The sequence below is a fragment of the Mandrillus leucophaeus genome, unplaced genomic scaffold (genome assembly GCF_000951045.1).
Source record: "Mandrillus leucophaeus isolate KB7577 unplaced genomic scaffold, Mleu.le_1.0 Scaffold1342, whole genome shotgun sequence".
NCBI lineage: Eukaryota > Metazoa > Chordata > Mammalia > Primates > Cercopithecidae > Mandrillus > Mandrillus leucophaeus.
The window spans coordinates 432,498-447,480 of record NW_012101302.1 but is presented as its reverse complement, the minus strand read 5'-3'; the positions used below and the strand labels follow the sequence as shown (position 1 = coordinate 447,480).

General features: G+C 37.5%; 1 protein-coding gene across 4 annotated transcripts in view; it reads right to left on the bottom strand.

The window, feature by feature from the left end:
- Window positions 1-3,548: 3,548 nt before the first annotated feature.
- Window positions 3,549-14,983, bottom strand: part of CCDC80 (coiled-coil domain containing 80) — a 36,445-nt gene continuing 25,010 nt past the window's right edge. For 2 of the 4 annotated variants that reach the window (XM_011973108.1, XM_011973110.1), the window contains exons 6-8: window positions 8,737-8,840; window positions 6,150-6,230; window positions 4,094-4,753 (exon numbers count right to left, since the gene is read on the bottom strand). In XM_011973108.1, coding sequence (XP_011828498.1) covers window positions 4,407-4,753; window positions 6,150-6,230; window positions 8,737-8,840 — 532 coding nt within the window. In that variant the 3' untranslated portion in view covers window positions 4,094-4,406. Of the gene's footprint in view, window positions 4,754-6,149; window positions 6,231-8,736; window positions 8,841-14,983 lie in introns of all 4 variants that reach the window. The other 2 variants (XM_011973109.1, XM_011973112.1) reach the window with 2 other exon arrangements.

The following is a 14,983-nucleotide window of genomic DNA, read 5'->3' as shown; positions in this document are numbered from 1 at the left end:
TAAAAGCAGTACACTTCGACGTGGCACACTTTCCTGCACACCTCGAGCAGCTTGTACAGACTGTCCAAGAAAAAATGAGGAGGAAAGTGTTCCACCAAGGAAGAGGGGTGAGATGGGAGCATAACTCACATACTAAGAACTGAGTTCTAAAGTCACCTGAGCTTTCTGGAGCTCAGTTGCCTGTAAAACAAGGAAGAATGAATGGTCTTTATGGAAAATGAATGGCAGAATAAGTGATTTGTCAAGTTCATTGAACTATAAATTCCATTTTTACTGTCATTTATTTATAACAAAGTTCAGATATAAAGACAAATCTGAACATACAGTAGGCACAGATAAGCCTATAGCAAATATTCACATGTGGTTTGAATGCATTTATTAATCTCTATACTTATTAGAATTAATAATAATACCAAAATGATTTGGAGAATGATTAATAATAGTGGAAAATAGCCTTCCCATTATTGTTAGAGGATGGTGCCATCATGATGCTAAATGCGGAAGCTCATAAATATTACTTAACAATATTACTTGATAAATACTTGTTGAAAAAAGAAATGTAGTAAAGAAGTGAGGATAGTTGGGCATGGTGGAGCATGGTTGTGGTTCCAGCTAACTTGGGAGGCTGAGGTGGGAGGATTGTTTGAGGGAAGCAGAGTTTGCAGTGAGCCAAGATTGCACTACTGCACTGCAGCCTGGGTGACAAAGTGAGACCAAAAAAAAAAAAAAAAAAAAAAAAAAAAAAAGAAGAAGCAGCAAGGAAAGAAGGGAGGAAGGGAGAAAGATTACTTTGATATGCCATATGATTGAAACAAATGCTCTTTTTTCCAAGACAAGGATTATACTCCTTTGCATTCCAGCTACTTTGGTCCATTGTAACTTGGTAACCTTTGCCTTGAAAACAAAGAGAATCCCTGGATATAATCTCCTTCCTTGTAATTTTTTTTGTAAGATGTCAGTATGGTAATAGGTCCATTAGCAAGTAAGTACAGTCACATCTTCTTATACTTCTCAGATACTGCATTTTTTACAAATTGAAGGTTTGTGGCAACCCTGCATCAAGGAAGTCTGTTGACATCATTGCAATAGCATGTCTCACTTTATGTCTCTGTGTCACATTTTGGTAATTCTTGCAATATTTCACACTGTTTCATTATTATCTCTGTTATTAAAATCCGTAGTCAATGATCTTTGATGTTAGTATTATAATTACTGGGGGCACCACGAACCACACTTATATAATACAATAAACTTAATAAATGTTGTGTATGTTCTGATTGCTCCAACAACCAACCTTTCTCCCATCTTTCTCCTTCTTCTCAGGCCTCCTTATTCCCTGAGACACAATATTGAAATTGGATCAATTAATAACCCTAAAATAGCCTCTAAGTATTAAAGGGAAAGGAAGTTGCAATCTTTCACTTTAAATCAAAAGCTAGAAATGAATGAGTTTAATGAGGAAAGTGTGTCAAAAGCTGAGACAGGCTGAAAGCTAAGCCTCTTATGCCAGACAACGAAGTTGTAAATGCAAAGGAAAAGTTCTTGAAGGAGATTAAAAGTGCTACTTTGTGAATACATGAATGATAAGAAAGTAAAACAACCTTATTGCTGTTATGAAGAAACTTTGAGTCACCTGAATAGAAGATCAAGCCAGCCACAAAATTCCCTTAAGCCAAAACCTATTTCAGAACAAGGCCCTAACTCTCTTCAATTCTATGAAAGCTAAGGGAAGTGAGGAAGCTTCAGAAAAAAAGTTTGAAGGTAGCAGAGTCTGGTTCGTGAGTTTTAAGAAAAGAAGCCTTGTCCATCCATAGAAGTGCAAAGTAAAGCAGCAAATGTTGATTTAGAAGCTGCAGCAAGTTATCCAGCAGATGTAGCTAAGATAATTAATGAAGGTGGCTACACTAAACAATAGATTTTCAAAAGAAATGAAACAGCTTTATATTGGAAGAAGATGCCATCTCAGACATGCGTATCTACAGAGAAGCAGTCAATGCCTCACTTCAAAGCTTCACCCGACAGGCTTACTCTCTTGTTAGAGGTTAATGCAGCTGGTGACTTTTAAGTTGAAATCAATGCTCATTTACCATTTCCTCAAATCCTATGACTTTTCAGAATTATGCTAAATCTACTCTGCCTGTGCTCTATAAATGGAACAACAAAGCCTGAATGACAGCATGTCTATGGACAGCATGGTTTACTGGATATCTTAAGCCCACTTTTTGAGTCTTACTGCTCAGAAAAAAAGAATCTTTTAAAAATATTGCTGTTCGGGCTGGGCACAGTGGCTCATGCCTGTAATTCCAGCACTTTGGGAGGCCGAGGTGGGTGGATCACCTGCGGTCAGGAGTTCGAGACCACCCTGACTAACATGGTGAAATTGCATCTCTACTAAAAATACAAAAATTAGCTGGGCATAATGGTGGGTGCCTGTAAATCCAGCTACTCAGGGGTCTGAGGCAGGCAAATCACTTGAACCCCAGAGGCGGAGGTTGCAGTGAGCCAAGATCGCACCATTGCACCCCAGCCTGGGTGACAGAGTGAGACTCCGTCTCGAAAAAGTGTGTGTGTGTGTGTGTGTGTGTGTGTGTGTGTGTGTGTGTAGCTGTTCATTGACAATACACCTAGTCACCCAAGAACTTGGACAGATATATACAAGGAGATTAATGTTTTCATGCCTGCTAACACAACATCTATTGTGCAGCACGTGGATCAAGGAGTGGTTTGCACTTTTCGTAAGGCTATAGCTATCACAGATTGTGAGTCCGCTATTGGATCTGGGCAGAGCAAATTAAAAACCTTCTGGAAAGGATTCACCATTCTAGATGCCATTAAGAACATTGTGATTCATGGGAGAAGGTCAAAATATGAAGATTAATGAGTTTGGAAGCTGATTCCATCCCTCATGGATGATTTTAAGGGGCTCAAGTCTTCATTGGAGGAAGCTTTGATACAGATACAGTGGAAATAGCAAGAGAACTGGAATTAGAAGTGGAGCCTGATGATGTGACTGAATTGCTGCAATCTCGGTACAAAAGTTTAGTAAATGAAGACTTGCTTCTTATGAATAAACAAAGAAAGTGATTTCTTGAGATAGAATCTACTCTTGTGTAAGTTGCTAGGTACATTATTGAAATGAGAGCAAAGGATTTAGAATATTACATAAGTTTCATTAATAAAGCAGCAACAGGGTTTGAGAGGATTGTCTCCAATTTCAAAAGAAGTTTTACTATGGGTAAAATGCTATCATACGCATCACATGCTGCAGAGAAATCTTTCATGAAGAAAAAGTCAATCAAAGTGGCAAACTTCATTGCTGTCTTATTTTAAGAAATTGCCACCGTCGCCCACAACCTTCAGTAACCACCACCCTGATCATTCAGCAGCCATCAACATCAAGGCAAAAAGATTATGATAATTAGCAATTTTTAGCAATAAAGTATTTTTAAAATAAAATATGTACATTTTTAAGACATGAAGCTATTATACACTTGATAGACTACAAAAGAGTGTAAACATAAATTTTATATGCACTGAGAAACCAAAAATTTTGTGTGACTCACTTTATCGCGATATCCATTTTATTATGGTGGTCTGGAACTGATCCTTTAATATCTCCATGGTATGCTTGTGCTGTACAGAGGGTAAAGTGTGAGGGGTCAAGAATTTTCATGCCAGAAATTCCATAGCAGCCTACTAGAACTCTGGAAGTGTCACCTCTGGCTGCAGTGCCAGATTCTGGTGAGGATTTCCTGGACCCCGATTTGTATCTGAAAAAACACTAAAAATAACAGAAGCTGGGCAGAAAGTGGCTATGATAACAAAGCTGGGCTTGGTACTTTCTCTGGCTTTTGTGACCAATATCACTGGACTCCTGTGGTATCAAGTTTCATAAAAGAAACTCATACAAAGCAGAGATATCTTAATTATTTTCAGACTGACATTTCAAAAAGTGTCAATTTCAGTAAGTATTGAAAGTTACTTGTTCTTTGTTTTATCTTTTCAGATGTTTCCTGAAAACATTTGTGGTGTGATCTTTAACAGAGTTTTCACTTACCAAATAATACAAAAATAAGAAAAAGAGCTATAAATGCATATTTTATAAAATTTTCATACCAAATAAGGTCCTTTACATAAGTAAAGGAAAATCATATCCATTTTCAGTACCATTACTTAGCACTAGAGCTCCTCCAGTTAGAAAAACAATTCTTTTAAATGTCTTTATGATTTAAGGTTTCAATAATAACTCATGAATAGGTGAAAGTTTGCTATTTATTTAATCTTAAGAAAACACTGAAAGAAAAAGGCAGGGAATGTAGTAGGCAGTGTGGAAGAATGGAGCTGGCCACATGTGGCTTTAGCAGCTGCAGAGGAAACTGGCTGAGTCTAAGGTTACATATTTCTGTTCAGTAAGGGTATCCATGGTGATAACTCTCATGATGACGGTAGTCATCCTGGTAACCATCCTGGTATCCTTGGTGGTAACTATGGTAACCGTAGCCTGCATACTCATCTTCTGGGCAGCGCATCCCCAGTGACTGCTGAATTGCCATTTCCTGTCTCCGAAGTTGCATCGAATCAATTAAATCGTACACAATCACCATGGACCACATTGGGGAAGGATACCAGGATTTGACATTTCCGTCTTTTCCAACTAGAAGCATGGAGAAGTACTCCGGGCTCACTTGAAAATAGTTACGAATGTCTTTCACCAAATGGGCTGGTACATCTTCTCGCTCAACAACGGAGCTCCCTAGAATAACATTGGAATAGTTATTGTTAGTGCATTAAACAGCCAGAGCCCATGAAAATATTGAAGTGTGAGGAAATCACTGCGCGAATAGGGAGGACCCATGAGCCTCTTCTCTTTAGTTCAAAATCTAATTAAAGAAGTTTGCTGGGGCTTTTTCTACTAGAAATTAAATGTCCCTGCTGTTCTGCAACATCATTAGGGTCAAACTTTCGGGCACACGATGTGTCTTTTGTAGGAATGTTACAAAGTATGAAACCAATTCCTTAATTTAATCCTGGCAAGATTAATTTCTTTAAAATTTGTCACTAGCAAGGATTATATAGTTTACATTTCTAAGTTTATTTCCAATTAGCTTAGTTATTTCTCTGTAACTACAGCTTTCCTTTTGACATATCTTTATAATAAAAAGCTTATTTCATTGTTAAAAGTGAAAATACCAATTCCGTTAAGATCTAGATGAATATTTAAACTATTGTGAATAGTGATAAGAATAAAGGGGAAGGAGAAAAGGAGCTGATACTTTCATGTCTGCTGTTTCGACACTCTGCTAAGTATTTTACACACATTATTTTATTTAAAGAGCTTGGTCTTGGAAGAAAGGACTGAATTTGCTTTCTGAAACCTTTAGTCTTGTTTTGTTTTGTTTTGTTTTTTGTTTTGTTTTTGAGATGGAGTCTTGCTCTGTCACCCAGACTGGAGTGTAGTGGTGTGCTCTCGGCTCACCGCAACCTCCACCTCCGAGGTTCAAGCAATTGTCCTACCTCAGTCTCCCAAGTAGCTGGGATTACAGGTGCATGCCACCATACCTGGCTAAGTTTTATATTTTTTGTAGAGACGAGTTTTACCATGTTGGCCAGGCTGGTTTCAAACTCCTGACCTCAAGTGTTCTGCCCTCCTGGGCCTCCCAAAGTGTGGGATTACAGGCATGAGCCACTGTGCCTGGCTTCTCTGAGCCTTTTAGTGTGTGTATCTTTCAGCTTCTCTGAGCCTTTACGTGTATGTCCTTATCTGTTGAAAGGGAATCAACGAGATATGACCTATGTACCTCACAAAACTATTGTGAGAATTAAATGATGTAAAATAGAAGAAAATGCTTTGTAAACCATAAGGGCCTATATGGACCCCCCAAAAGCATTATTTTAGTTAAGAAAAATGGATAGTTTTACTGTTACTTTGAATGGTTTATATTAGAAATAATATAAGTCCCTGTACTCCACACCCCTTCCCCTACATATCCTGTGCACACACATGCACACATGCACAAGTGCATGAAGTGGGAGGAGGAATCAGTGAACTTTGTTCACCTTAGAGATACACCCACTGCTAGCATATAGCTTAATGTTATTTAACTGAACTTAACACTAGTTCATACTGCTTCAAAATAACAACACATTACCATTAATTGGGAACAGTTCTAACACTCCCCCAACTTCCTCTCCAACGCCTAAAAGCTTCAGAATGGTTATGTGGCGCAGACCTGAGAGAAAAAAGAAAACCATAGAATTAGAGGAAAGGATTAGAAGTCATCATTTTCCACAAAGCCCTGATATCTGACAATTAAAAATCTCTTAAATTTAAAAAGAATATAGAGCATAACCTGATTGAGAAGAATCATCCATTTAAAATTTTTACCATAAGGAAGCAAATACTTCCAAAACCTCAAAGAAGACCAACTGTGATTCTCATTCTACTAAATGACAAAAAAAGAAAAGAAAGAAAGAAAGGAAGGAAGGAAGGAAGGAAGGAAGGAAGGAAGGAAGAGAGAGAGAGAGAAAGAAAGGAAGAAAGGAAGGAAGAAAGAAAAGATGAAGCCATTGGAACATTAAAATATCTGAGCTGATCTAAGCTAGTTAGTGTTCTGAATTTATAACAGCTTTTATGGCTAACTTAACTTTCAGAGAAAAGACTATAGACTCCATCAATTGTGATGGTTAAAGAAATTGTTCTGCTTTCTCACACAAAACTGTGTTAGCTTAAAGGATATGTTTTTGTTTTTGTTTTTTTTAACCACTAATTTAGAGGATTCAAAGGCAAAACATTTAAGCAAGCACAGCTTGCCTTCATATCCTCTGCTAAAGTTTCAGGACAGGGGGGAAGGTCATGCCTTGGTAGCTTGTTGGAATTCTTTTGAAGATGAAGTGCACATGAAGAGAATTCCGGAGAAAGAAAATAGGAGGACAAAGGGGCTGTCAAGCCATCATATCAAGCTTTCATAGTTTCAAATAAAATCCCAACCAGGTCAGGGTAATAACTTGGAACTAATAATAAGATTGTTGGTGCTGTTTATTGTCCAGGAGAGAAAATTGAACACTGCCATAGGAGAGCACTTCTAAGGTGAAGCTAAAATCTAGGCACAATGCTATTCAAGAAATTTTTTTTTCACCTTTACTCTTTTCCCAGAGAAGTGAAGTATTCTGTTCTACATATTGGTTAGTCATGTTTTCAAAAGGGAAGATCATCAATTTAATTATTCGTTAATTAATACATGTGAACATTATTTGTTCACGTTTCGGGTATAGTACAAAAGGGTTTGCTTTCACAATGTGACATAGGATCTGTGTGCAAAGATTTAAAAATAAAGTACCACCACATAGCTGCTACAAAAGCATCTTTGGAAAATTAACAAAGTGTGGCTTTATATTTTTTTTGTGAAGGTTCTTAACTGCTGTAAGAACTTCTATCTTAACTGACAACATTGGTGGCTATGAATAAAGTGAGCTTAAGAATACTGGCACAATCAAATTTATATGTTAATATAAAGTCTTAAATTATTAACCTTGATAATAGGAGTACAAATAAAAATTTCTGAATTTTCTATTGTTCTTACTATTATGAGCTTGGTTTTGGCCTTCCTTTGAGTTATTTCATACCTTAAAATTAAAATGTACTTATAATTTACACATACTAGGTCATAACAAGGACCTTGGCTCTGTTAATGCTTTACAAAACTTACACTCCTCCCTTTTTAAAAAAAATCAAGCACAGTTCTGTAACTAGAAGATGATTCTTCCTCCTAATAGAGGCATCAAAATAATGGTGATTCATCTATATTCTACCGGAGAATTTTTTAATTTGTTGCCCTTAGCTACTTCCCCCTGCCCCTGCCCCTGCCCAGTGAATCTCTCAAAATTCTCCTTCTGCAGAGGCATATCTCATATGAGATTTCACTCATGACTTCTACTCTTGAAATTGTAGTCATCCTCTTGATTTATCATTGAACTTAGTAGTAAGTTCTATATACTATTCATTTTACTGCCTATATATCCATATCCAAAATGATATTAGCTCCTTCAGGACACTAGAATAAAAATGTTTGGTAAATAAAGCATATATTCGTTTTCAAAATACTGAGCGATTCACTACAAAAAAACAGTAAACTATGTTTTTCTTTGGCTTGCTTGTCTTTCAAATAAGGTTTTACTTAAGAGATCTTGCTACTTTCTTAGTGCTCGGTTATAAAAATCATTTTTTTATAAAATTTGTTCACTAAGTCTTCTGAGTTTTGAAGATAAAAATCATTTTTAAGAGAAGGGCAATATAGTCTGCTTCAATTAATATATTAATTCCCAGAGCCACTCCTATTTTAAAAAAAGACATTTAATCTATGGAGTATCCAGTGATGGTATGTAAGTAGATATTCAAGTATTACCTAAGTGAATGATAATACCTAAGTGAGACAATTAAAAAAAATAACTGAAGACAAATGATACAGATCATTAAAAGTAAATCAGAAGATATTTTCAAACACATGAATGAAGAAGAACTAGAGAGGAGAGAATATTGAGGGGAAAAAAAAATCCACAGTAGACTAAAGCTCCAGTCTAAAAGCAACTTTATACTCAATATAATAGAGTATGTGTCTGGAAACCTGAACAGTCTGAACTGGGGATCATTTTGATGATCTAAGATTCTGTGTTCCATTTTAGAATTGACCGGGAGGAGAGTGGTATGGGAAAGCAGTAATGAGGTAGTTTCCCACTCACCAAAATTGCATGCCTGACCACTGAGGGCAGAGAGCTGCTGTGAATAGGCCCAGTCTTCATCGTTAGGAGCAGAGATCACCAGCAACCTCCTCCTCCACCGGAACCTGGGAAAAAAGCAGGACACCATTATTCCTTACTGCTTCAAACAATAGAAACCAGTGTAGGAAACCAGAGTGACTTAGGCTAGCAATTTTTTTCTGTGCCCAGAAAAAAAAAACAAAAACAAAAAAACACATGCTTAGAACTATCCCATAGCTTCTCAAAGCCATTAAACTGCATTGCCACACTCTTGTAGTTTTTCTGTTGTAACTTCACAGTCTTTCTGCCTTGGCATTAGCATGACGTGTTAAGCATGAGTCTGTGGTCACCATGCCTAATGAGGTCACTTGGGGAGAGACAAACTCTCAGATGCAATGAAGACAGGCCAAAATTGTACACTAGACTGTAGCAACAGAAATGAGAAACTCAGAAGGTAACCGAAGAGAACTGGTCTTAGTAGAGTGACTGCTAGAGTTTAGAGGGAGTTAAGAAATGAATATATGGATGGGAGATAGAGTAGAAAAAGGTAACTGAATTTTAAGTAGATTACAGTGACAGGAAAAAGGAAAATGGAATAGTGGTTTAAAGGTTCAAAGAGGATTCCTGGAAAAACAAAACCCTGTGTACCTTCCTCAGTAGCCAGTGGTTCTTCCAGAGGCAAATGCAATTTCTAAAATGTACCCTATTATGAATAAGAGCCAATGCTTACAAAGTACTTCTGTGAAGTGGAATGATATTCAGCCTAGAACCATAAGGTTTTAGAATGTATAGTAAACTTAGTTTCTGTTTCTACAGTTCCAACACAGTAGAGTAGTAGAAAAGGCTTTTTGTCTTTTTGGGTGTCGTTGAGCAGATCACTCAATTCACCAAAGTCTCAGTTTTTCCTTATTTCTTTTTCTTTTCTTTTCTTTTCCTTTTTTTTTTTTTTTTGAGACAGAGTCTCACTCTGTCGCCAAGGCTGGAGTACGGTGGCATGATCTCGGCTCACTGCAACCTCCACCTCCTGGGTTCAAGTGATTCTCCTGCCTCAGCCTCCCGAGTAGCTGGGACTACAGGCACGTGCCACCACACCTGGCTAATTTTTTTGTATATTTAGTAAAAACGGTGTTTCACTGTGTTAGCCAGGATGGTCTTGATCTCCTGACTTCGTGATCCGCCCGCCTCAGCCTTCCAAAGTGCTGGGATTACAGGCGTGAGCCACTGTGCCCGGCCTTCCTTATTTTTAAAATAAAAAATAGCAGTATGTTGTTCACAGGAATGTTACAAGAATTCAGCTCTCAAACTTATCAATGCAAGTTATCCACATGATGACATGGATATAGAAGATTATGTCTTAATCTGCAGGCTTCTAGATGTAGAACTTAATCCATTTACAGACATTGACATTATCCATCACAGCACCATCAAATAACCTACTCAGTCCTTAGGTTTGTGTATCATTTTATAGCTCACTTTCACCAATGCAATATGGTTCTTCTTTAGAGCTCATTGAGGCTGCAGATTATTTTCCCCATTATGCAGATAACAAAACAAGGCTTAGAGAAGTGAATAACTTGCCCAACTAGTAAATCTAAGAAGCATTACCAAAATACAGACACTTCTCTGATTCCTGGTCCAGTGGTTTCCCTGATCTGCTACCCTCAGACATGATATTTTGGCTGCTGCTATCAGGGTCTGCAAGAGGGTATAAAAGAGAGAGGGTATGCATCTAAGGGGCAACTGTTTAGAGTTGTCTCAACTTCCATCTTCACTGGAGTTTTGCTTTTTGCCTTCAGTGCAGGTGACTGCAGGGTGTTAGTGCACTCATAGAGCTGACAGCCGGTTAATTTTATTCATGGCTTTGATCCCTGTGCTCCTTCTAGCATCAGGAGTGAACATGAGAGTTTTCAACCCCAAAGAAAATGGCCTCTTGAGGGAATAGTGGTTTGGGTGAATAAGAGAAAATGATAGTTTGATGAAATACAACCTCTGAATGGATGCCTGTCGCAAGGTTCGCCAAGTATTGCTTGCTGTGACATTACATTCACTTCCTCTGCCTTTTTTTTTTTTTTTTTTTTTTAAAGGGAAAGAAAAACTAAGATCTCTACTGAGGACAGGGAGCTGAATGTGTTTGGCACAAAGGACAAGAGAGGAGCCTCTGAGACTATCCAATGTTTCTTAGGAAAGGAACAGTGACTGCTGTCGGATCGCAAACATGACAGTCTCAGGTACTTCTCCTGCTTCCTTAGGAGGCATGCCAGACCAGCACTGGCCCCCTAGCCAGCATCCAAACCAGACCAGCCTTCCTGGCCTTACACAGAGCTGTAGGGTGTCTTGGAAGGAGCTATTTTGGGTGAGGTCTATTTTAGTTTGTTTACCTATGTGCACACTGAATGCAGTCCTGATTGGAGAGGGATGGGATCTCAGACTCCCTGTCCCAGACACAACTAAGAGAAGGTCATTTCCCCTAAGTCATGATTCAGCTTCCCACAGACCTTCACATTAAGATACAAGGTCCCAGCTCATGACACAGAAGGAAACTTCCAAAAGATGTAACAAGAGTTGTGAAACTGACCCAGACCCTTATTTTAGACAAATTGTTTTTCTGTCACGTTAGCTTCCCAGGAAATAAAAACTTTACAAGCTATGAATGTGTTTACTTCTCTTAACTGGCATGCCCAGATTAGTATGCATTTGCCCACTCTTTGGGGCTTCTGTCTCAGGGAAAGGTGATTATACCCTGAACCAAATGAATGCTATTGAAGACTAGACTGGCTTCAGAGTCTGGTCAGCTGAAACTAGCCTGTGTAAACCCACCAACCACTCAGCAAATTTGAAGGAAAATTCCCATTTGGATACTGGTTTAATTGCAGGACTGTAATTTTTTTTTTTTTTTTTTCATTTCTGTTTGCCTAGGTTTCAATTCTGGAGTATTTACTAAATCTCTTTCTGGTAACTCTTCCTTGATGGCAAAGTGCTCTATAGGACCAGAGTAACTGACCCTAGGACTACTAATAAGTAGCATTTATTGACTACCTGCTTTGTACTAGGTCCTGGGCCATCTTTACCTTTAGTATTGAATGTACCCTTCACAATAGTCTTAAACAAAAATACACTTACAATTTTCATTTTGCAAATTAGAAAACTGAAGCTCAGAATGGTTAAGTAATTAGCTCAGGGTCACACAGCTAGTAAATGGAGGAACCTGGAATCAAACTCATTTTGTCTTGCTCGTGCCTTTAAGTAGTACACTATTCCACTTTAATCCTTCCAATAATTTAGGATTATTAGCAGAATGATTTTATGAGTTGTGACCACAAGTCAGGTACCATTATGGGACATCCAAATTTTAATTATATATATCTCTGAATATCCATAAAAGATGTATATTCCTATAGTAGTAATGAAGATAAGAGCCCATAAAACTCTTACATTAGGTGGAAAATACATTTACACATCTTAGGACCCTATCTAGTTCAAAAGACTTTATAGTATTTGTACATTTCTTAAGAATCAAAAAAATACAAAATTTAAGTAATCAACCTACAGGAGTATTACAAGCTTTTGTGAATGAAGAAAACTGAGACGATGTCAGCTTTCCCTTTAAAATGTTGAAACCCATGACAGTGGTTATAAAAAGACACTCTACCTAGGGATGGTAAGAAGAATCTCTGAGGATGTCTATAACTGCCAGTCTCATGACAAATCTCTGGTTTTAAGTAACATCAATGAATTGGATGATAACTGTCTGCTTTATAGGGTGGGCAACCTGAATTTACTGGGATAGAGCACTAACCCTGGAAGATTTAGAATTAAGAAGAAAAAGTTTCCAAATAATCAAAATTATAGTAACATAGTAATAATTATATATATGTTTGTGTATATATAATTCTGGTTATATATGTATTATGTATATATATATAATTTATATTATTGTGAAGCTTAAGAGAATTTGGCCTAATAAAATGACAACTTGAAACTCCAAATTAGAATGTGTAATTAAGTAATTGGTTTAGACGTGTGGCTAAGTTGAAATCTTACAGTGTATGCAGTTTTTGGAATATCTGAGAGAATGTTAGATTCACTGTATTTGTAAAATTAACTTATTAAACTTACAGATCTTTAAGTACTCAGAAAGATTTTGTTTGTTTAATTTCAAATAATTGAAAGAAATGTATTAAATGCATAATGCCTACGTGAAATGATGAAGTTGTTTAATTACTGGGTTTATAAGCAAGATCAAACATTATTCAAAGCCCTCTTAAAAGCGATGGCAAAAGTTTGCTGGGTTACAAATTGGAAGATAAAATTTAGAAGCCTAATTCAGAAGTTTTGGAACTGAAGTCTTGAATTTATAACTTGAAATATATTTAACACTGTTAAAATCAAAAATAAACTTCGAAAGAATTTCTACCTTAAAAAGAAAAAAACAAAAGCACCTTAAGAGCAAAAGAAAAGAAAAGAAAAGAAAAACTTCTGAATTAGTCTTCTAAATGTTATTTTCCAATTCATAACCCAGCAAATTTTTGCCATCACTTTTAAGAGGGCTTTGAATAATGTTTGATCTTGCTTATAAACCCAGTAATTAAACAACCTCATCATTTCACATAGGCATTATACATTTAATACATTTATTTCAATTATCGTCACCTAAAGTGATGATCTTGGATCAGAAGTTGGTGTTTTAGTACCCCTGAGACCAGACAAAGAGAATGCATTGTCCAGTGAAGCTCAGAGCTCTTTCTCAGTGGAGGCTGACCCTAAGGCTGAGTTGATTTTAAGTCCTTATGAAGGTGTATGCCTTCTATTTCCATTTTGGATACTTGCACTGCATTGAGAATTTGGATGAAGGAAGAGCCTTGGTTTCCTTTCAGAGCTGAAATTCTGTGGTTTTAAGAGTTTCTTCGTTTTGCTTCAAATTCTAGGCCTTTAGGTTCAGAACTAATAATAATTCACATCATATTTTCAAAAGGAGCATAAGATGAGAAGGTAGATTTGGGGAGTCAAATTGTCCCAGGGTACTGACTCCTAGAGCTGACACTAGCTCAGTGATGAAAGTTACTTAACCTCCATTGGCTTCAGTTGTCTCTCCTGCAACATGACAATAGTCACAGTGTTTAGATAATGGGATTCTTGTAAGGGTAAAACTAGGCAATGAAGGTGAAAGTGCTTGGCCCAGAGATTAGCACACAAAACGTGGTCACAGGTATAATGGCTATGTGAAATGGAGATGGATGGAGATAGAGCTGCTTGCTATTGTTTTTAATTTTATGGGTGAGAGACTTTTCAGGCAGTTTAATTGAAAAGGGTCAACATAGCTAGTAAGTTGCAGACTCAAAACTTGGATGAATGGTAAGTTCTGTACTCTTTATATATCATGATGTTACATCCTAGAAGACCCAAGCTTCACAAATCTGTAAAAATTCAGATTATCCACTTCCTAATCATATCCTTCTTAAAGCTCTGTCTCACATATAGAGAATGTGCTTTTAGAGACATGAGTAAAGATTTGGCTTGGAGGCTCAAGCACTAAATGTGTATTACATGCTTGCTTGGTTTCTGGAGCCCCTTAACCACACAGTATAGCTGGAGTGGCGTTTATACTGGGACCTCTGTAAGTTTGTTGCGTATAGTTTTCTGCAACTTTGCACCTCCTAGGGCCCCAAAGTTTTTGTAGAAGTTTCATCCTACATCGGGGGAGTGAAGGAGAAGGGAGAAAAGTGGATTTGTCAGAGGCGTTTAAACCAAAGCAACTCCATCTTAAATAGGAGCTGGGTAAAACGAGGCTAAAATCTACTGGGCTGCATTCCCAGACGATTAAGGCATTCTAAGTCACAGGATGAGACAGGAAGTCAGCACAAAATACAGGTCATAAAGAACTTGATGATAAAACAGTTTCCAGTAAAGGGGCCAGCCAAAATCCACCAAGATCAAAATGGCGATGAGAGTGACTTCTGGTCATCCTCACTGCTATACTCCCAGCGCCATGACAGTTTACAAATGCCATAGCAATGTCGGGAAGTTACCCTATATGGTCTAAAAAGGAGAGGCAAGTATAATCCATCCCGTGTTAAGCATATCATCGAAAAATAACCACAGAAATGGGCAGCCAGCAGCCCTCCGGGCTGCTCAGTCTATGGAGTAGCTATCCTTTTATTCCTTTACTTTCTTAATAAACTTGCTTTCACTTTGCACTGCAGATTCGCCCTGAATTCTTTCTTGCACGAGA